The 21,870-nt window shown below is 34.7% G+C and overlaps 3 protein-coding genes across 3 annotated transcripts; 1 reads left to right on the plus strand and 2 right to left on the minus strand.

Moving 5' to 3' along the window:
- The first annotated feature begins 1,101 nt into the window (after window positions 1-1,101).
- Window positions 1,102-7,193, plus strand: LOC107036758 (rhodopsin). Its single transcript, XM_015254901.1, has 5 exons — window positions 1,102-1,282; window positions 2,466-2,792; window positions 3,918-4,165; window positions 5,216-5,641; window positions 6,504-7,193. Exons 2-5 carry the CDS (start codon window positions 2,472-2,474, stop codon window positions 6,631-6,633), a joined length of 1,125 nt encoding a protein of 374 aa, XP_015110387.1. The 5' UTR covers window positions 1,102-1,282; window positions 2,466-2,471; the 3' UTR covers window positions 6,634-7,193.
- Window positions 7,194-7,529: 336 nt separating this feature from the next.
- LOC107036757 (rhodopsin) lies at window positions 7,530-13,818 on the minus strand. Its single transcript, XM_015254900.1, has 7 exons — window positions 13,582-13,818; window positions 13,424-13,501; window positions 12,314-12,396; window positions 12,069-12,242; window positions 11,128-11,323; window positions 10,341-10,772; window positions 7,530-9,346 (listed from the first exon to the last, which is right to left on the minus strand). The coding sequence occupies exons 1-7, from the start codon at window positions 13,643-13,645 to the stop codon at window positions 8,580-8,582; spliced, it is 1,794 nt and encodes a 597-aa protein (XP_015110386.1). The 5' UTR covers window positions 13,646-13,818; the 3' UTR covers window positions 7,530-8,579.
- Window positions 13,819-14,679: 861 nt separating this feature from the next.
- On the minus strand, window positions 14,680-20,416 carry LOC107036737 (BTB/POZ domain-containing protein 9). The gene is made up of 8 exons (XM_015254878.1): window positions 20,115-20,416; window positions 19,383-19,732; window positions 18,621-18,773; window positions 18,244-18,433; window positions 17,199-17,587; window positions 16,383-16,520; window positions 16,040-16,299; window positions 14,680-15,751 (listed from the first exon to the last, which is right to left on the minus strand). The coding sequence occupies exons 2-8, from the start codon at window positions 19,695-19,697 to the stop codon at window positions 15,349-15,351; spliced, it is 1,848 nt and encodes a 615-aa protein (XP_015110364.1). The 5' UTR covers window positions 19,698-19,732; window positions 20,115-20,416; the 3' UTR covers window positions 14,680-15,348.
- Between the last annotated feature and the right edge of the window lie 1,454 nt (window positions 20,417-21,870).

A 21,870-nucleotide genomic window follows, 5' to 3' on the forward strand; every position in this document is an offset into this window, starting at 1 on the left:
AAATTCTATTGAATTTCTATTGAATTTTCTATTAAAAATTAGTTTTTGGCGGATTCTATTGAAGAATTCCGCAGGTCTGTGTTTTTTTTCGATGGAAGAAGTCCAATGGATATAATTTTATAGAAAATGTCCCCAGAATTTCATATTTCTATAGCTCTTTTTCTATTGAGAAATTCCTATAGGATTTCTTCGACGTGAATTTTTCAAGTTTTTTCCACTCATTTTTTTTTCATTAGACAAACATTGAGCAAAAATCTTGGAAAGTTTGAGCCGAGAAATGTCTATAGAAAAAGTCAATAGAATGTCATATAGGAAAATTGGATTATATTGATTTTGGCTATAGAATAATTTCCACTGGATATTTCTGTTGGAAAAAACGTGCAGATGAGCTGCGGAATTTTTTAATAGAATAGCCGAAAATCTAATAGAAACTCAATTCTATTGGATTTCTATTGACTTCTATTGAAAATTATATTCGTTTCTCATCGATTCTATTGCAGAATTCCGCAGCTCACGGCGCATTCTTCACATAGAAAATGTCCAACAGAAATTATTCTATAAAAAATCAGTAGCATTTTGTCTTTCTATAGCACTTTTTCTATTGGGACAATGTCTATAGAAATCCCTCAATACAAATTTTCCAAGTTTTTTCCACTCAATTTTTTTTTCATTAAAAAATCCAGCAAAAAACCATAAAAATTTGAGCCGAGAAATTTCTATAGAAAATATCTCAATAGAATACGTTGCGCAGAAAAATCAAATTAGATTGATTTTTTTTTCGAGAATATCTTCCACTGCATATGTCTATTGAAAAAACGGCCAAAAACTGATGGAAAATTCAATGGAAATTCAATAGAATATTCAGTGAAATTGTTTCACTCGTACAGTATAATTTTGTGGGAACTTTTCCACCCCTCGAGTTTACATAATCTATATTTATTTATTCCTCCCTAAGGCTTCACTTCTTGTTGTGACGACGTCTTTCAACGGTATTCTTAAGTCCTCCCTAATTCAATAAACAAGCTTCTTAAGACTATTTGGGGGTTTATATGTTGTACTTGGATATATCGGTCACTCCTCTAAAGGGTACAAATGAAGTGCCACTGCCACAACAGTGGTACATATTTAAGCAGACATTGGAGGCGCCTAGCCGAGCCGCATCCGATAGTCGTCAAAAAAGCTCCATACCTTCCAACTTCCTCAGCAAAAACGTGAACCCACACTTCAACAATTATACTTGGACTAGTTCGTCTCGCTACGATTTTTTCCAAGTACCCCAGAGGTGAGCACACACGAGTAAATTTTATAGACAAACCCAGCGAATTCTATAGGAATTCTATTAATTCTATTGATTTCTATTGAATTTTTATTAGTTTTTGATCGATTTCATTGAAGAATTACGCACCTGTACTCCCCGTTCTTTTATAGATGTCCAATAGAAATTTTTTTATAGAAAAAATCAGTAGGATTTTATTTTCCTAGATGACTTTTTCTATTGATATGTTTTCTATAGAAATTTCGAAAGCTGAATTTTCCGAGTTTTTTGCACCTTATTTTTCTTCTCCCTTCATTCAAAAAAAATAAACAAAAAAACTAGGAAAATTTGAGCTGAGGAATTTCTATAGAAAATATCTTGATAGAATAATTTATGCTGGAAAATCGAATTCTATAGACTTCTCTCTACGAAGTATTTTTCATTAATCATTTTTATTGAGTTTTATTGAGATTAATGCATGCACGAAAAAAAATGTAGAAACACCTAGTGCATTTGACGGAAAATTCTATTGGAGTTCTATTGAAAGTTCTATAAGTTTTTGGCCGATTCTATTGAAGAATTCCATCTCTACTCCACATTTTTTCATAGTAGACGTCCAATAGACACTTTTTTATAGAAAAAAATCAGTAGAATTGTTTCTTCCTAGATGACTTTTTCTATTGAAATATTTTCTATAGAAATTTTGCGAGGTGAATTTTCTGAGTTTTTTCTAGTTTATTTTCCTTCTCCCTTCATTAAAAAAAATAAATAGAAAAACTTGGAGCATTTGAGCCGAGGAATTTCTATAGAAGATCTACATTTCTATAGAAGATCGGTAAAATTTTATCTTTTTCTATTGAGATATTTTCTACAAAAATTTTTCAACTAGAATTTTCAGTTTTTCTAGATTTTTTTCCCTTCATTAAAAAAATTACCAGAAAAATTTGGAAAATTTGAGCCGAGGAATTTCTACAGACAATATTTCAATAATTTGTGCAGAAGAATCGAATTCTATAGATTTCTCTCTATGGAATACTTTCCATTGAACTTGTCTATTGAAACAAAAAGTAAGCTGCGAAATTTTTCTATAGCTTTATCCAAAAACTAGTAGAAAGTTGAATGGAAATTCAGTAGAATTTCCTGGTACAAGTTCCCGCTAATCGACGCACGTTATGATCGTTCAATTATTAATTTAATTTTCACCGGTCAGGGAGCAATGGCGACTTTAGCAGGACCTAGTTTTGCCGCTTACACGTATGGCGGAGCTGGTGGAAACCAAACCGTCGTGGACAAGGTACCAGCTGATATGCTCCACATGATCGATCCCCACTGGTATCAATTTCCACCAATGAACCCATTGTGGCACGGAATTCTCGGTTTCGTCATCGGCTGTCTCGGTTTTGTATCTATTATCGGCAATGGAATGGTCATCTACATCTTCTCCTCGACGAAATCACTCAGAACACCGAGCAATCTGCTGGTCGTCAACCTCGCATTCTCTGATTTCGCCATGATGACCTGCATGGCTCCACCGATGGTACGCATCCCGGACGGGGGAAAAAATCACCCAACGCGCACGGAAAAAAATTTAATAGAAAAACCTCGTGAATTCGCCAGGCAATTCTATTGGATGTCTATTGAACTCGCTATTATTTTTTGGCCGATGCTATAGGAATGTTCAATAGATAGTATTCTATAGAAAAATTCAATAGAATTGGATTTTTCTGTACAAATTATTCTGTTCAGATATTTTCTATAGAATTTCCTCGGCTCAAGTTTTTTTCATTCTATTTTTTTCTCATTTTCGAAAATTTGAGCAGAGAAAATTCTGTAGAAAATATGTAAATAGAAATTGTATACGAAAATTGAATTCTATCGACTTTTTCTGTAGAATATTTTCTATTGAACGTTGAAATAGAATCAGCCATTCTATAGAAAACTAATAGAAAGTTGAAGAAAAATCCAATAGACATTCGCTAGGCTTTTCTACTCAATTGTTTCATACGTGATCAGGCCTGAATCCTCAGTGTTTTCGCCGTTCAAAAAAAAAATTATAAAAAAATTAGTGAATTCGATAGAAAATTCTATTAGATTTCTATTGAACTTTTATTGAAAAATCAATTAATTGTTGATCGATTTTGTTGACGAATTCTGCAGCTTCACTGCACGTTTTCTATAGAAAATGTCGAATATAATTATTCTATAGAAAAAATCAGTAAAATTCACTTTCAATTTTTTCTATTGATGCATTTTCTATAGGAATTCCTTCATTTCAAAAATCAACGAAAAACCTTGAAAAATTTGAGCCGATAAATTTCTATAGAAAATATCTCAACGAAATAGTTTCTATTGAAAAAAATCCAAGTCTATAGAGTTTTTTTTATAGAAAATTTTCAATCGAACATTTCTATTGAAAAAAAACTCGCAGATGAGCTGCACAATTTTTCAATAGAATCAGCAGAAAACTAATAGAATTGTCAATAGAAGTCTATAGAAATTTTCATTGAATTCACCAATTTTTTCTGTGAAATGTTTTCGTACATGCGAAAAAGAGCAAAAATACTGAGAAAACCCCAGTGTCTGCACCCAGGAAAAGACAAGCATTCCAATTGTTCGTCGGATATAGAGTGGATTTGTAAAAATATCATGGATGTTGTTGCAGGTGATAAACTGCTATTACGAGACGTGGGTTTTCGGACCACTCATGTGCGAGCTGTACGCCTGTGCCGGTTCTCTGTTCGGATGTGGCTCCATTTGGTCAATGACTATGATTGCATTTGACAGATACAACGTCATTGTTAAAGGACTTGCAGGCAAACCCATGACCATCAATGGAGCACTCCTGCGAATTCTTGGAATCTGGGTGTTCTCACTTGCATGGACTGTCGCGCCCTTCTTCGGATGGAACCGGTACATATCGTTTCTATTCACTGAGAGAAAAACAAACACGTTGTCAAACAAGTCTTGTTTGGCCCCACAAAATCGCTAGTTGAAAATTGCCAAAAAATAATTTCTTTGGTTCGAATTTGAAAGTCTCAAACATGAATAATTGCTCTGCTTTCGACAGCAACGAAATATTTGGCTCAAGAGGCGGATAATTCACACCAGACGGTGCCTCTTCAGGATGAAAATATCTCATACAGAGGAAAATTTATCAACAAATATTTTATCCCTAAGTTACAAGATTGCTATCATATCATTATTATTGTTTCATTTAAGGGTTCATTTCTTGTCTGTGATTATTAGACAGCCGAAACGAAAAACTACTATCCCTTGTTTCGCACAAAACAAAGATTTTTCGGGAGCAAAATACGTATGGGAGTATCGAATAACGGAGTAGTGCTAGAAATGACATTTCTTGCGTGTACAGAGAATTTTTTTTGAACTACTAAATCTATTTTTGCAACAAAAATTTTTCATTCCGGCGCACTCTCTGCATGTTTGGCACAAAAAAATCCTTTTTTGATAATTTTCAAAAAACTATTTGTTTGGCAGAAGTAAGACATGTTTGAAAACTTGGTTTTTCTCTCAGTGTGCCGCAAAAAATTGGAAACTTAAATTTGAACCACGAAAAGTCGCCCATTTGTCATTTAGAAATCTCTAAAATAGTAAATATTTCCATATTTACTATCTGAATTGCGATCTTAAATACAAAAAAATATTTTTTTGGCACAAGTAAGACTTGGCTGAGAACTTCGTTTTTCTCTCAGCTCTGATATTCGACTGTAAAAGTAGGAAAGCATTTCTCACATTTTTGACGTTAAGGATCGGAGAATCTGAATGCAATATAGTGAAAATGATGATCGATTTTCTCACTTTGAACAAATAATATTAATATCCAAATACAAAATTTCTGATATAAAATTGATATAAAATTCTGATATTCGACTGTAAAAGTAGGAAAGCATTTCCCTGGAGAAAAAAAAGCCAATCAATCAATCAATCCAATGTTTCACTCAGATACGTCCCCGAGGGCAACATGACTGCCTGCGGCACTGACTACCTCAACAAGGATTGGTTGTCGCGCTCCTACATCCTGGTCTACAGCATCTTCGTGTACTACTCTCCACTCCTCCTCATCATCTACTCTTACTACTTCATCATCCAGGCTGTTTCAGCCCACGAGAAGAACATGCGAGAGCAGGCCAAGAAGATGAATGTCGCGTCTCTCAGGTCAGCTGAGAACCAGGCACAGAGTGCTGAGTGCAAATTGGCCAAGGTTGCCCTCATGACGATCTCCCTGTGGTTCATGGCGTGGACCCCCTACCTCGTCATCAACTACGCCGGTGTCTTCGAGAGTGCCAAGATCAGCCCTCTCTTCACTATCTGGGGATCAGTCTTCGCCAAGGCCAATGCCGTCTACAATCCAATTGTCTACGGCATCAGGTAATCGAATTATTCAATTATTGAAACACGACTGAATCATTTCCAAGGTCACAGAAGAGAAAAAAAATACTGAAATGCGAGGGAAAGTTTGTGTTGTGAATTCTCAGCCAAAAGGGGACGAAGAAATTCGGAGGATAGCTTGAAAGATTTGTTCTTTCGCTAGGAGCTGGGTGAAACGAGTTGAAGGCGATCTGAAAGGGATCAATAATTTTAAGAAATCTTTGAAAATCCGAGGTGGTTGACGAGTGTCGCCGCCATCTTGGTTGGGTATCCCTTCCCTGTCGCAAGGGGTTTCAAAGATGGCGGCGCTCCCACCTCGAATTTTTAAACATTTCTTTAAATTATTTATTCTCATCGAATCATCCTCAAATCATTTAATCTATTTTCTATAAAAATGAACAAATTTTCGTTTGGCGCAAGGCCTCTTCATACTGTTATTTATCCCTCATGTTTGGAAATTTTGAATGTTCACATGAGTACAATCGTCTTGTGTCGAATTTTCATGAAGCCCGTCTATCAAACAAAAGAGAATTGAATCACACTCACATTTTCTCACATTTTTGACGTTAAGGATCGGAGAATCTGAATGCAATATAGTGAAAATGATGATCGATTTTCTCACTTTGAACAAATAATATTAATATCCAAATACAAAATTTCTGATATAAATAAAAAGAAGTCGTGACTCAATATTCCAAATTAACTTTTAACTTTTGATTTTTAATTTGGTGCTGAAAACACGAGATGACAATATTCTAAGCACGAAATTATATTGATGAGATGAACAACAGATTAAGATTAAGATTAAGATTAATCTTAAACAAAACCGGGGATAACTCAGAAAAATTTTAATTCTTCACAGCCACCCTAAATATCGTGCAGCCCTCTTCCAGCGATTCCCCTCACTGGCCTGTGGTGGCTCTCAATCATCAGGAAGTGACGCTACATCAACCACAACGACCGTCACCGAAGGCGAGAAAGCCTCCGCATAAGCAGCAATTCCTCCAATTTGCGCGATTCCAAGGATCGCCCTCGAGATCTCTCCAACTGAATCTCGAATTTGCAAATAGATCATCTTACGGACATGCAAATACTTTAACAATTGCTCACTCGATCACACGCAGAGACTCATATTGAATCTTGGAGCGAGTTCAGGTGTCTCCAGAGTCACACCATTCAGAGTCTGGATTTTTCGACCGTTTACGACGCGAAATCAATGTTTTATCCATTGGAAACTTGACGAAAATTTTACACCATTGGGACGGGCGATGGAGACACCGAAGGGTAGAAACACCGAACCGACTCGACTGCGGTATCAAGCTCACCGGGAAAATACTCTAGGAGGGAAAAATCGTTGGCCCCATCCATTATCAAGTTCTAGAATCATCTTGCACCACAATTTGACTCGACTGTTACTTGATACGTCGATTGGGCATCGTTTTTCCCCCTCTTGATACTGAAATGCGTGTGGAATGTAACAGTCCATCGGATTGGCAGCATCGTTGTATCTGTCTTGAATTTTGTAATATTAAATCAACCCTTGAAGCAACAACTGTCTTTATTATCATTTCAATATTCCCGTCACCATTTTCATCATTATTAATAAGTACCAGTTCACGATGACGATATTCCATAGAAATATTCAACAAGAAAAAATTACAACTGATGATTTTCCCTGGGCAGCTCATTCCATTGAAACGTTTTCTGCAAAAAATTTCTTGTTATGAATTTTCCAAGTTTTTTCATCATTAACAAAAACAAGAAATCTATTGTTTTTTTCTGTAAAATATTTCGTATTAAATTTCCATTAAAAACGTGCCCCAGATTTTTCCATAATTTCTTTTCATTCTTGAATTTTATTCTCGAAAACATAACAAGAAAGTCTCGATGAAATTGGAAATTCACATTGTCTTATTGTTTTAAGCCGTTTTCATATTTTCTATAGAAAATTCCTCGGTATAAATTTTCCAAGTTTTTTCTTCATTGCATTTTCTCTCCCTTCATTAACAAAAACGAAAAATCTACTGTTTTTTTGTAAAATATTTCGTATTAAACATTCTTATTAAGAACGTGCCCCAGATTTTTCCATAATTTCTTTTCATTCTTGAATTTTATTCTCGAAAACATAACAAGAAAGTCTCGATGAAATTGAAAATTCACATTGTCTTATTGTTTTAAGCCGTTTTCATATTTTCTATAGAAAATTCCTCGGTATAAATTTTCCAAGTTTTTTCTTCATTGCATTTTCACTCCCTTCATTAACAAAAACGAAAAATCTACTGTTTTTTCGAAAATATTTCGTATTAAACATTCTTATTAAGAACGTGCCCCAGATTTTTCCATAATTTCTTTTCATTCTTGAATTTTATTCTCGAAAACATAACAAGAAAGTCTCGATGAAATTGAAAATTCACATTGTCTTATTGTTTTAAGCCATTTTCACAATTTCTATAGAAAATTCCTCGGTATAAATTTTCCAAGTTTTTTCTTCATTGCATTTTCTTTCCCTTCATTAACAAAAACGAAAAATCTATTGTTTTTTTGTAAAATATTTCGTATTAAACATTCCCGTTAAAAACGTGCCCCAGATTTTTCCATAATTTCTTTTCATTCTTGAAGTTTATTCTCGAAAACATAACAAGAAAGTCTCGATGAAATTGAAAATTCACATTGTCTTATTGTTTTAAGCCGTTTTCATATTTTCTATAGAAAATTCCTCGGTATAAATTTTCCAAGTTTTTTCTTCATTGCATTTTCTCTCCCTTCATTAACAAAAACGAAAAATCTACTGTTTTTTTGTAAAATATTTCGTATTAAACATTCTTATTAAGAACGTGCCCCAGATTTTTCCACAATTTCTTTTCATTCTTGAATTTTATTCTCGAAAACATAACAAGAAAGTCTCGATGAAATTGAAAATTCACATTGTCTTATTGTTTTAAGCCTTCCCCCCAGCTGTAGTGGTTTGCGATGCCGTATCACCGCCCCCCCGAGTTGACTGCTCAGTTGATCCGCAAACGAAACATGGCAATTTCTGGTGGAGAGCTGCTCTGTACTTCGGATGACTGATGCCATAGACGATGGGGTTGTAACAGGCGTTGGTTTTAGCGAAGAGAGAGCCCCAGATGGTGAAGAGTGGGCTGATCGTAGCTGTTTCGAAGATTCCAGTATAATTTATGACGAGATAGGGAGTCCATGCCATGAACCACAACGAAATTGTTGTTAAAGCTACCTTAGCCAGTTTAGCTTCGGCACTGGTGGAGTCTTGCTCTCCACTTCTCAGAGAAGCGACGTTCATCTTCTTGGCCTGCTCCCTCATCGCCTTCTCGTGGGCTGCGACTGCTGACACGATGAACCAGTAGCTGTAGATTATGGTGAATAATGGGGTGTAGTACACGAAGACGCTGTAGACGAGGATGTACGATCTGGATACCCAGTCCTTGGTGAGGTAGTCGGTTCCACAGGCAGTCATGTTGCCCTCGGGGACGTATCTGTTCCAGCCGAGCATCGGCAGGATTGTCCACAGGAAGGAGAACGACCAGATTATGAGGATCTGGATTAGGGCTCTGGTCACTGTCAACGGAGTGCCCGACATCCCCTTGACGATGACGTTGTAACGATCGTAAGCTATCGCTGTCATTGTCCATATCGAGGCACCACCGCACAGCGAACCCACCATTGCGTATATGTCACACATTAGCGGCCCTTGAATTTCATAATTCAGTGGTAATTGATGGGAGCGATATCGAGGATTAAAAAATGCGAAATTTCACGGAATTCCGTAAAATTAGTGTAACTTTAAAATTAATTGAAATTTAATTAATTTAATTAAACTAACTAATTTAATTAATTAATTAGTTAGCCTAATTAATTAAATTTAAAAAAATTCCTGAATTAATTTATTAGTTAGTTAGGAGCGATATCGAGGATGAAAAAATGCGAAATTTCACGGAATTCCGTAAAATTAGTGTTATTTTAAAATTAATTGAAATTTAATTAATTTAATTAAACTAACTAAACTAACTAATTAAATTAACTAATTAGTTAGTCTAATTAAATTAATTAATTAGTTAGTTAGGAGCGATAAACTAATCGCTCCTAACTAATCAATTAAATGAAAAAAATTCCTGAATTAATTAATTAGTTAGGAGCGATATCGAGGATGAAAAAATGCGAAATTTCACAGAATTCCGTAAAATTAGTATTATTTTAAAATTAATTGAAATTTAATTAATTTAATTAATAATTCATTAATGAATTATTTAATTTAATTTTAAGTAATTATTCATTTTACAATTGTCAGTATTTTTCTCCGTTTCTTGGTGATTTTTTCTACTGATTTTGACTTCAATTATTGGATGTTATTTATTCTTTTGAGATTTTGAATGGGGAATGTCTTGCCTATGATTTTTTTGGGGTTTCGGGTTTTGATTTTTTTATTTTTCGTTACAAAATGTTAATTTTTTTTACTAAAAAAATCGCACAGAATAAGTTGTATGGAAAAATAAACATCTACGTACTTAAAAAAATACTGAAATGTGAATTGTCGCTTTGAATTTTCACTAACTTGTGATTTAACCCCTGAGTGACGATTTTTTTTCGATCAATTTTTTTTTCAATTGCTAAAAAACAAACGTCCATCTACTGGGCAGTTTGCCCTACATCGAATAGAAAATAAGGAATAGGATAGGGTACTCACCCAGTACCCACGTCTCATACCAGCAATTGACGACCATAGGCGGCGACTGTATAATCATCATGAGAAAATCGGAAAACGCCAGATTGATAACCAGAAGATTGGAGGGTGTTCTCAAGGCTGGTGTGAACAAAAATACGTAGACAACAACGCCGTTGCCAGACCAGCCGAGAATTCCAATGACAATCATCACCAGGCCGAGCAATTTGTGCCACAGTGGATCCATCGGTGGAAACTGATACCAGTGTGGGTCAATTAAACTCAGCATTTCCTCCGGCACTTTGTCGGCGACAGTCTGATTGCTGTAGCGCATCCACTGTCGGGCGGCCTTAGGTCCCACCGTCGCAACATGATTCATCAGCGTCGCCGATGATGAGCTGAGGGACAACATCTCCAGCGCTGACGTTACGTTCTCAACTATTTGTTCCATTACTCCTGTTTACTGGCGGGCGAAGCAAATAAAATTGAGGGTATTTTTCTTGACTCGACTCAGGACCATGAGAATGAGCCTCGCAATTCCCGAGACATCAATACTTTGTGGTACTGATCAATCCAGTGGTCAGTACGAATGATGCTTGCATCATTCCTTTTTATACGACTGCGAGAAGCCAAGGAAACATTTTATTCAATATTCCGATATGAAATTATATTATTTCGGGTCTTCCTCGGGATGGTAATGGTCGTAGGGGCATTTGTCAGAGTAAATTATGCTCGATCGATCAAGTTTGTCTCAAGGTTTCTTTTATTGCTTTCTATTCGTAAAATTGCACAGTTTTACATTACTTTATACTCCTCTTTATTTTACGAATGTGCTGACTGCGACCCTCTTGTATGGCAGCCTCGAGTTCTTGAGTTAAATGGAGGAGATTTCGAGGATCTGATTGGAGGGTGACGTGCTGTTCTGGCGAGGATTTTCCAGGATTCTTCAGGGTCAAGTCCAACAGAACGGAGGGGACTACCTGGTGCAGGAGAGATCTTGATGCGATCTAGCAGAAGAGTTAATTGTTATCATAATTATTACAATTAACTAATAATTAATAACTAATTTATTATTATTATTATTATTATTATTAAATAATTATGAATTATTTAATCACTGTTTAATTATTATTATTTATTATCATTTTATCTGGATTTTTTTATCTTTCGTAATCCAAATTTGTCAACTGAGTGGTACCTCATGTAGAAATTCCCAAAAATTATAATAGAATGATAAAAGAAATAGAAAAAATTCTGAACTTTTTCAAAGAGCGTTTTTGATTGAGATTCAGAATGAGTTCAACAAAGTGGAAACTGGTTCAAGTCAATTTTGACAATTGACCAGTTTTCAATGAATATCTCGGAATCTAAGGAAAATGGCAAAATTTTTATTATAAACTTTTTTGTAGAGCCCATTGAGTGCTACAACAAATGTAATTTTTTGTTGAAATTTGAAAATAACTTTAATTTCCAATTGACTATTAAACAATTAATTCAGTAGCGAAGTGGCAAAAGGGTACAAGTCAATTTTGACTATTGAACAGGTTTCAGTGAATATCTCGGAATCCCAGAGAGATATCAAAATTGTTGTTATAACCTTTTTTGTAGAGCCGATTGAGAGCTACAACAAATGTGATTACGAAAATTTCGCTATCTCCCTTAGATTCGGAAATATTCCTCGAAGACTCAACTGGTAGATGAGTCGACTTAAACCTTTTTACCACTTCGCTACTGAATTGGATTGGAATCTACCTGCACTTCGAATCTCCATTCCAGGTTGTGGAACTGTGGTACACTGAAGCCAATATTGGATAATGCATCGTGGAGTTCTTGCTGTCTCTCAGTATAGAGGGAACACAAGAGTGATTGGTTCTCATCAGTGAAGCCTACGTCGTTTATCAGCGTTTTGAATGCCTCGAGGTTCAACTAAAATACAGATCAAGTATGAGATAGCTGACAATAGGGGCATCTGGTCAGTGTAAGAGTTTTATTTTTACCCTGTTTTTCGTGCATTCAACTAGCAAGTACACCAATCCTTCCACGGAATTTTGAATTACTTTCGATTCGACGTCAAGTTTTTCTGAAAGTTAAGTTTTATGTCATCTTTTGGCTCAAATTTGCTGTTTTTTTTTGTTTAAAAAATTAAAATACGGTGACAAAACACTAGGATAATCTATTTCGAGGAATTTGAGCAGAAATAAGTTGTATAGAAACCTCTGAATTCTAGTATTTTTTTTTTCTGTAAAACTGAGAGTAAAACAAAGACGTTGTCAAACGAGTCTTGTTTGGATCAACAAAATCGCTAGTTGACAATTGCCAAAAAAGAATTTGTTTGGTTCGAGCTTTAAAGTCTCAAACATAATTGTTCTGCTCTCGACAACAACTAAATATTTGGCTCAAGAGGCGGATAGTTCACACCAGACGGTGCCTTTCCAGGATGAAAATATCTCATTTAGAGGAAAATTTATCAACATATTTTATCCCTAAGTTACAAGATTGATATCATGTCATTATTATTGTTTCATTTGAGGGTTCATTTCTTGTCTGCGATTATTAGACAGCCGAAACGAAGAACTACTATCCCTTGTTTCGCATGAAACAAAGATTTTTCGGGAGCAAAATACGAATGGGAGTATCGAATAACGAAGGAGTAGTGCAAGAAATGACATTTCTTGCGTGTACAGAGATTTTTTTTTCACTACTAAATCTAGTTTTGCGACAAAAAGTTATAACTCCGGCGGACTCTGCACGTTTGGCACGAAAAAAACCTTTTTGATAATTTTCAAAAAACTATTTTCTTGGCACAAGTAAGACTTGTTTGAGACCTCTGTCGTTTTTCTCTCAGTGTAGTTTCTATTGGAAATTTTCTGTCAAATTCGCTAGGTTTTTCTACGAATTTTGTTTCGCGCATTTTCTTCTCCAAAACTAGGCCTGCAGAAATTAACTATAGCTATAGCCCTATAGCCCCGCATTAATAGGGGTTATGTTGAATCCCTCGTCTAAATTTGTTTCCAAAACTCAATTTTTCGCAAAATTCGAATGTGAGCGATAAAAAATTGAAGAATAAATTTTAAAAAAAATTTTATTTATGCATGAACAAAACTCACGTGCTGCAGCTGTATACAATTTCAAGTTCGGCCCCCTCTGCAGGTAATCGGCGACTAATTTACAGAAATCCTGGACCACTGAAAGGAAATAATGTCACGATTAACAAAAACGTAAAAATTCTACTTTTCATTCGAATGCATGATAATGACATATTTACCTTGAACTGGCTGTTCCGCCAAAAACAACAGGTGCGGTTTGTGATCAGCTGTTATCGGCATCATTATTCACTAATTTGTTCACAATTATCGTACGCAAACCATAACACGATAAACTAATCCGATTCACGAGTCGATAAACTAATCCGATGTCTCATTGACGAACATTTCGCACTTTGCTATTATTTTTCGAGAAATGTCGAGTTTAGAAGCTGTGGTGTGGGCGCCAATGGCAGCCCGTGCACACACACATGTGAATAACATCATGTATTTGACACATAACATCGTACAGACGATTCATTCGAATGTTAGAAAATGACTGATTCATTTATTCATTAATTCTCAACTACTTTAGACAATAAAAATATATGATTAATCGACAAATTATATTATATGACATATTTTTTTAAATTCAAGATATTATAGGATATATAACATGATATATTAAATATAAGATGCAATAATATTTAAATATGGTAATAAAAATCATGATAAAAGCATAATTAAATGTTCATTAAATGCTGGAAATAATCTTCAAAAACTCCTGAAATTCATGACATTTACATGATTATTCCCTTGCCTGGGTTTTAAAGTAGCTCTACCCTTACGATAAATTCAAAGATTATTGAAAACTGCAAAAAATTGCAGAAAACTCGATTAGATTCGGAATTCCAATTTTTTTCTCAATTTAGTTATCGTTTTGGTTTTTCAAAGAAGAGATGTTTAAAAATCAGGATTTAACCCAGTGTCTTATGTGAAAAATAACAGTTCTATTGTAATCAAAGATTAAAATCAGAATTTTTTTTTCATTAGCTGTGAAAAAATCGAGAATTTTTTCGACACCTCATAAAAAATAATCCGCCGTTTGGCAAACAAGTTTTATTATTTATTGATAAGAGGGAAATGTTTGAAAAATATCAATATTTTGCGAAATTTAATTTAGATAATACTGACTGGGTATGATTTTTTTCAAATTTTCTCCATGCAATTTAGTTGAAAAATTTAAAAACTGAAAATATCCAAAAGTACAGCGTAGCCCGGCCGAAGGGTAGAGCTACTTTAAATGGGCTGAAATACTCGAGGTAGAATAAATTCAACAATTCTACATGAACAATTTATTAGATTTTCTCTGCTATACATAAAATTTCGAGGCTTCAATGGAAATCTACGTTATTTTTCAGTTTAACAAACAGCAGATTGACTAGATTACAAAGAGAGTAAAACTGAATGAACCGAGTGTTTGCGATATTTACATCTTCTTCTACTTCGAGTGAGATAAAGGGATTATAATTGATCCACATCACCTGGAGAGGACAATCGCCTGCAGGAAGAATACTGTTGGGATGAAAACACTCGTAACAAAGTGGATACGAAAAATAAAAAAATATAGATTGAAAATTCCGTGAGATATGTTAAAAGTAATTAGTAATAATTTCATTATGTACTAGATACAGTGATGACAGTACGCGTGAAAAAATTTAACAGTTTCTATTGAAGGGCTGTTGAAAATTCTGATGGGAAATATATTTGTTTAAAGAAAATGAATAGATTGATTTTTCTCTCTTAAATGTCTCTCGAAAAATCGGAATTTCCAACAGAATTTAAATAGAATTCCCTATGAAAAGCTCTAGGTTTTTCCATCAATGTTTTTCATACGTGAGGGGAATTGTTATTGTTGTTCGGTTTCTCTGTGCAGTAACAAAAGAATTTTCATCAGATATAAAATTATTGTGGCTTCCTTCGGCTGTCGAATGAGACGAGACTTCAATTCAGGGGAGACCAGCAGAGACAGCCGAATCATCCGTCGAATTTCCGTCGTCCCGATCGATATTGACGGCTTCAGTCGCAGTTTCTGGTGGAGTTGGGGGTATCAGAGTGCTTGCGTTCACCACTGAGGGTTGTCGTTTATTTTTCCTCGGTGATTTAGAATCACTAGCTGTCTCCAGCCTCGCTGGGCACTCGATGTGGACGCAGTGGAACACCTCATTAGCGGTATTATGTGTACCTACGATACGAATGAATACAATGGGCCTTGGTGGGTTGAATCGAAGTGTCTGCCATGACTTGCAAGCCTCGGACGTTTTGTCGGCCACTCTCTCCCAATTCCAGGAGTTACCTGACACCTCGATGTAGTAGGAGTAAGAACGATCGTCACAATCCCACAGGAGCAATCTGAAGAGGATTTTATCATGAGATAACAATTCTTGGATAAAATTCTATAAGACTGATTATTTTATTTTCTCAAATGTAGGGGGAGTCGAGTCCTATCCATCGACATTGATTAAAATTTAAAAAATAACTACAATTTTACACTTGTTTTAAACTGAATGCAATTAGATTCATTGAATTCAAAATTGCTAGTAATTGCTTGGCGAAAGGGCATCCAAACAAATTTTTTAAGCCATCAATCGGTGAATTGAGAACATTTTTTTTCGGAAATTGTGGAAAATCTAAACTTACCTCATAGAATCAATCATATAGGGCTGCCCAAGCTGTATCAAGATCGAACCAGAGCCAAGTTGGTGACAGGTGTAACCACTGTCCCAATCATAATTCGAAGTATCGCCATTCAGGAGAGCGTTTCGAGACCTGCTCACACCTTCGATAACACTGGCACTCCTGTCCATCGTCGCGACGTTTTCAGAGGGCATGATGAAGCCTCTAGATAATTTCTCCGAGTGATTGGTGTAGTAAGCTTCGAAGCTCACGACATGAAAAACCTGAGGTTCAAATTGTCATCATTAATTAAATTCATTGAAGGGATTGAGGGGTTTTCTCAGGGAAGGGATCCACTCGAATTTACCTTGTTGACTGTGTTGTTTGTTCCAACAATACGAACATATAAAGCTACTCGTGGTTCGAAATACAAGTACTGCCAGCTACGACAGAAATAATCGGAGTGGTCGATCACTTTCACCCAGTCTTTTTGATCAATCGAGACCTGAAATTTTTTCACTGCATTGAGAAATCTTTCTGAAACTAATTGATCTGGACACACGAAAAAATTTAATAGAATATTCTGTCTGTTTTTTGCGTTTTCTACTGAAAATTATTTTGACAATCATGTAACTTTTACGTGCGTATTTCAATGGATATTTGTTCATAGAAAAAAATACATCGATGTGGTTTTCTATATACAACTCATTCTGTTGGCATTATTTCTGTAAGAACTCTTGAACAAAAATTTTCCAAGCTCCTTTTCAACTAAAAATACAATGGAGAGAGCTTGTAAAAATTATACCCCTTAATTTCTGTAGATAAATAAAAATCTATTGACTTTTTTTTTAACTACTAAATCTATTTTTGCAACGAAAATTTTTTCTCCCGGCGTACTCTCTGCATGTTTGGCACAAAAAATCCTTTTTTGATAATTTTCAAAAAACTATTTTCATGGCAGAAGTAAGACATGTTTGAAAACTTGGTTTTTCTCTCAGTGTGCCGCAAAAAATTGGAAACTTAAATTTGAACCACGAAAAGTCGCCCATTTGTCATTTAGAAATCTCTAAAATAGTAAATATTTCCATATTTACTATCTGAATTGCGATCTTAAATACAAAAAAATCCTATTACGGCCGTTGTTTCAAAAAACTTGAAGTAATTCTGAAAATTTTTTACTCACTTCTATATAATATGAGTAAGACCGCATGTCTCTGTCCCATAGCAGCATTTTCACATGATTTATAATACTCTGAACCCCTAATTTTATAAGAATCCCATGGTCCTGTAACTCTGTTATGACGTGTCTCGTATATCCTCGTTCCATGTCGTAATTATGTGTATCACCATCCAGCAGATAACTCCGCATTTCCCCCTGCAGTACTTGGGCTCCATATCTCGGATGTGCAACATTCTCATCGACCAGCAATCGACCCCGATAAATAAGCTCAGAATCTCGAGTCTGGGTGCGTGCAGCAATTGCATCTAAAATTGATTCTGGGGATACGAGGCCAGTGGGACGAACCACGTTCAACAGATCGGTGATGGCTATTAAACTAAGTCTTACTTGTCCTGAAAATTAAATTTACACGTATGAAAAACAAAATAACGAAAAAACCCAATAATTTAAGTGGAAAATTGCATTGAATTTCTAGGGAAATGTTATTGATTTTTTTATTGGATTTGAGTTTCATGTCGATGAATTATTAAGGATTTTAATAGATTCAACTATTTTTAATCATCAAATTTGTCAATTAAATCGCGTGAAAAAAATTTGAAACGAATCACGAATATTCAGCATCATTCAAATAATATTTTGCACAGGATTATTTTTTTTAGCATTTGTTGTTTATAAATAAATAATTAATAACTTAAATTTTCAACTGAGTATTAATTAAATAATTGTCAATATGGTATTGTTAATTGACTATTGAGTAAATAATTCTAAATTTAAATGGAATTTCAGTCTAGCTATCAAGGAAAACTATTCAAATTAACGAATATCAGATTAATGAAAAAATCGAAAATAAAATATAGGAAAAGATTTTATTGTTCTGTTGAATTTACGATTTATTCCCTTGAGATTTTTTCTGCAGAAATTCTTGTGTACAAATTTTAAAAAAAAGATAAATAGAATTTGTGACAGAATTCAAATAGAGTATCAATAAAAACCACTGGAAATCCAAAATAATTTTAGTCTAATTATAAAGAAAAGTATTGTTCCTCACCTAAAACCTCGTTCATATCCACTTCAGGATTCGCCTTTACCCACGTCTGCATCGCGAGGAATATATCAATCTCAGGTGCATAAAAAGAGTCCCTGGACACGAGCTCCTTGACAGCATTAGCGCTCAATTGAAGAAAGTTCTCATGTTTAATCACTTCCAAAGCATGTTTGTCCATGTATTCGTGGCAAACCTCGAATTAAAATGAGAAATTAATTAAAAACACAAAATATTACACCAGAATTATTTTTAAAGCAAGTGGCAATTTGCTTCTGAATGGAACCTTCATGATGATGTATTTTAAATTGAATTCAATTGAATAATTCATTGAACTAAACATTATTCGTTAATTTTGAAAAATAATAATTTGTAATAGTTACCTTTGTTAGTCGATCCAGTTGATACAGTCGCGTCGCATCGAAGATCAGGCATACATTTTTTATATTCAATATTTCTTTTAAATAATCAGATATAGCCATCTCCAAGTCTATGAAACCGTACTGATGGGCAAGACCCAAAATGTCTAGAATTGTCTGAAAAAAAAATTTAATTTTGAAGATTTTAAAGACTTCTGTAAATTTTAAAAACTTCCTCATGAAACTTATGAATAATAATAGCAGGTACGAAAAAATTAATGGAAAGAAAAAGTGAGAAAATTTATCCCCGTTAATTTCTATAGAAAAAACAAAATCGAAAACTAAAAAAATTCCATAATCTTCAATAGAATGAGCAAAAAAACAAATGAAATTATTCAATAGAATTTGATAGAATCTATTTATTAATTTTCAATAGGATTCCTATAAATTTAGTTTTTCTATTAAATTTTTCTCAGACGTAAATTATTTTATTTTTTTATTTATTTTATTTTATTTTCATTTATTATTTTATTATTTTATATTTATATTATTTTATTATTTATTTTATTTTTTTATTATTCAATAGAATTTGATAGGAATCTATTTAATTTTCAATAGAATTCCTACAAATTTAGTTTTCATCCGAAAAGACGGATACAGAAATAATTAAATAAAATAGATGGATAAATAAATAAAAAATTAATAAACAAATGAAAATGAATCAATAATAAATTAATAAAAAAACCTCGGATTAAATTTTAGTTCATTTAAATCTAGATTCGTCACCTCCTCTCGTTGATTCGTCAACGACAAATGTCCAGTGTAAATATACTTGAGCAGTTCTTTGAAAGCCGGGAACGTTGTACCATTGAGCTCAATTTCCTCCTGCGTACTCTCCTTCAATCCCCCGAACAATAGTGCACGAAAATACTGACTCCTAGCAGCGAGAATGACCCGATGGCCGTTAAAACGTTGTCCAGATACAATAAGTGTCACATCCGAGTATTCATCCGAGAGATAGAGTGCACCGATGTCCTCGGAGAGGTGATTTATGTGGATAACTTCGCCAGAGGGTGGATTCAGATGATGATGAGAGCTCATCTCGGGGGAACTGAGGGCCTCAGCCCTGCAAAAACCTGGTGAATTCGTTAAACAATTCTATTGAGCTATGTTAGAGAAAATAATAATTAATAATTATTCTATGGAAGAAATTCTATAGTGTCCGTTTTACCCCAACCTCCCCTGTAAAATGACACAAATAATGCTTTCCGTAATTCGTGTTATTTTGAACTGTTCATTTTATTAATTTCATTATTATACTTAATGTTCATTTAGTTTAATCCTACGTGAAATAAGAAAGAAATGAAACTTCAATTGAAAATAAAAATAATAATATTCAATGTTTTTGTGATGACAGGAATATTGACATGTTCATCATTACATCACATCTGTCACTTTCCCGGAAAGTAATCAGAGAAACACTCGATCATTTTGTGGGATTTATTAATGCAAACTTACAGAATCTGTAGCTGCTTATGTTATCAATTATTTGTGATGCTGACGGTAATGTCCTTTGGAGAGTGCACACATCTCACGCATCAGTCCGATCCATGAAATGAGGGATTGCGGACAGATTCGGGATCGACTGATTGCTCTCTTTAAATCGAACCACCGAAAACGGTGATTCCACTTGTCTTCACTGCGAAAATTACTGATGGAATGCTATTACACGTTATGATGATCGAGTATCGGGAATCTCTGCTATTTTCCTTTTTCACTGCATAAAAAACGACGTGTGTGTGAGAATGTGTCATGGCGGCGTCGAGGCGGCGGTGAGAATTCCCCGCCGTTCTCATGAAAATAATCACCGACTGGTGGCGGTGTTTTAGCGGCTGGAGTTTGAATGCAAGAATATGCAAGTATCTTTTATCAAATTTGTGCACATATGACCCCCATGATCCTTATTCCCACACTTGTGACCCTTAATCTGACCCTCGCGGCCCTCATTCTGACCCTCATTGTATCCCTCGTAACCTTTCCTCTTTTGACCTCTACAAGATCTATGCGCGCGCTGATCTATTTATTTGTTGAAATGAAGAACTGGAATTCATTGAATTTCATTTTCTCATGAATACCTTATAAATATTGATAATGAATCAAAGAGAATTCGACTAATGATTGAAGCGAATAGCGAAGTAGAGTAAAAGAATCTATACAGAATTTTTCATTTTCAATTAATTATCTTCAATTTTTTTAAATAATCGGTCTCCATAAAAGGACAGAATTTATTAATTTCACCGATGATATATAGGGGAGAGTAGGGTAAAACGGACACTTTTGACTTTTTTTGAAATATTCATGACGTGTTGAGTTTTTCGTGAAGTGGAATAATTTTATTTTCGTCACCAGATGCCGCAGTCGTCCAACACCCAAAACACCTCATTATAAATAAACATTGCAAAAGTATACCTTTATAAAAAAAATATCCCCACGAAAATTAGCAACAATAAATGGTGATTCCAGGAAAAATGTGAAAAAATGTAAAAAAGTTATTGGTCGAATCGTATTGATCGGGCTGCGAATGCAGTCCCACTCCCGGACGCGATCCCACTACTGCTCAACCACGGAGACTTTTGGCTGCTGGGTTTCCCCTCTGGCCCGGTTCGCCTCTCCTTAGCCAACCTGGCCACCCCGGACTCCTCCAGGGTGCCCATATCGATGGTGAGCTTAGTGCGGACGTCCAGTCAACGTGGATCCCACACCCACAGAACCTCCCGACCTCAGTTCCTCCCAATGAACTAGCCTCCGAGTAGCCGGATTACAGGAGGTGCCACACTCCCAGCTGGCAGTTGTAAAAAAAAATTTCCTTCAAGAATTACAAGACGAGAGTTGAAAATTCTATTGAAGAATTTTGCAATTGTATTGCGCGTTTTTTTATAAAAAATATAAAATGGAAATTATTTAAAAAAAACAATTCTATTGGATTTCTATTGAATTTTCTATTAGTTTTTGGCCGATTCTATTGAAATGTTTAATAGAAAATATTCGGTGGAAAAAGTCTATAGAATATTTAACACTCCCAGCTGGCAGTTGTAAAAAAAAATTTCCTTCAAGAATTACAAGACGAGAGTTGAAAATTCTATTGAAGAATTTTGCAATTGTATTGCGCGTTTTTTTATAAAAAATATAAAATGGAAATTATTTAAAAAAAACAATTCTATTGGATTTCTATTGAATTTTCTATTAGTTTTTGGCCGATTCTATTGAAATGTTT

Source organism: Diachasma alloeum, unplaced genomic scaffold (genome assembly GCF_001412515.2).
Source record: "Diachasma alloeum isolate Michigan unplaced genomic scaffold, Dall2.0 Dall_scaffold_00211, whole genome shotgun sequence".
NCBI lineage: Eukaryota > Metazoa > Arthropoda > Insecta > Hymenoptera > Braconidae > Diachasma > Diachasma alloeum.

Bases quoted from the DNA above. Each gene is read 5' to 3' on its own strand.
- LOC107036758 (XM_015254901.1), top strand. From the start codon at position 2,472: ATGGCGACTTTAGCAGGACCTAGTTTTGCCGCTTACACGTATGGCGGA. The intron at 2,793-3,917 runs GTACGCATCCCG...ATGTTGTTGCAG, and splicing joins CCTGCATGGCTCCACCGATG to GTGATAAACTGCTATTACGA. The intron at 4,166-5,215 runs GTACATATCGTT...TGTTTCACTCAG, and splicing joins CCCTTCTTCGGATGGAACCG to ATACGTCCCCGAGGGCAACA.
- LOC107036757 (XM_015254900.1), bottom strand. From the start codon at position 13,645: ATGATGCCGATAACAGCTGATCACAAACCGCACCTGTTGTTTTTGGCG. The intron at 11,324-12,068 runs GTAGATTCCAAT...CTCTTCTGCTAG, and splicing joins AATGGAGATTCGAAGTGCAG to ATCGCATCAAGATCTCTCCT. The intron at 9,347-10,340 runs GTGAGTACCCTA...ATGAAATTCAAG, and splicing joins GTATGAGACGTGGGTACTGG to GGCCGCTAATGTGTGACATA.
- LOC107036737 (XM_015254878.1), bottom strand. From the start codon at position 19,697: ATGAGCTCTCATCATCATCTGAATCCACCCTCTGGCGAAGTTATCCAC. The intron at 18,434-18,620 runs GTAACTATTACA...TTTTAATTCGAG, and splicing joins AACTGGATCGACTAACAAAG to GTTTGCCACGAATACATGGA. The intron at 16,300-16,382 runs GTAAATTCGAGT...TTTGAACCTCAG, and splicing joins CAAACAACACAGTCAACAAG to GTTTTTCATGTCGTGAGCTT.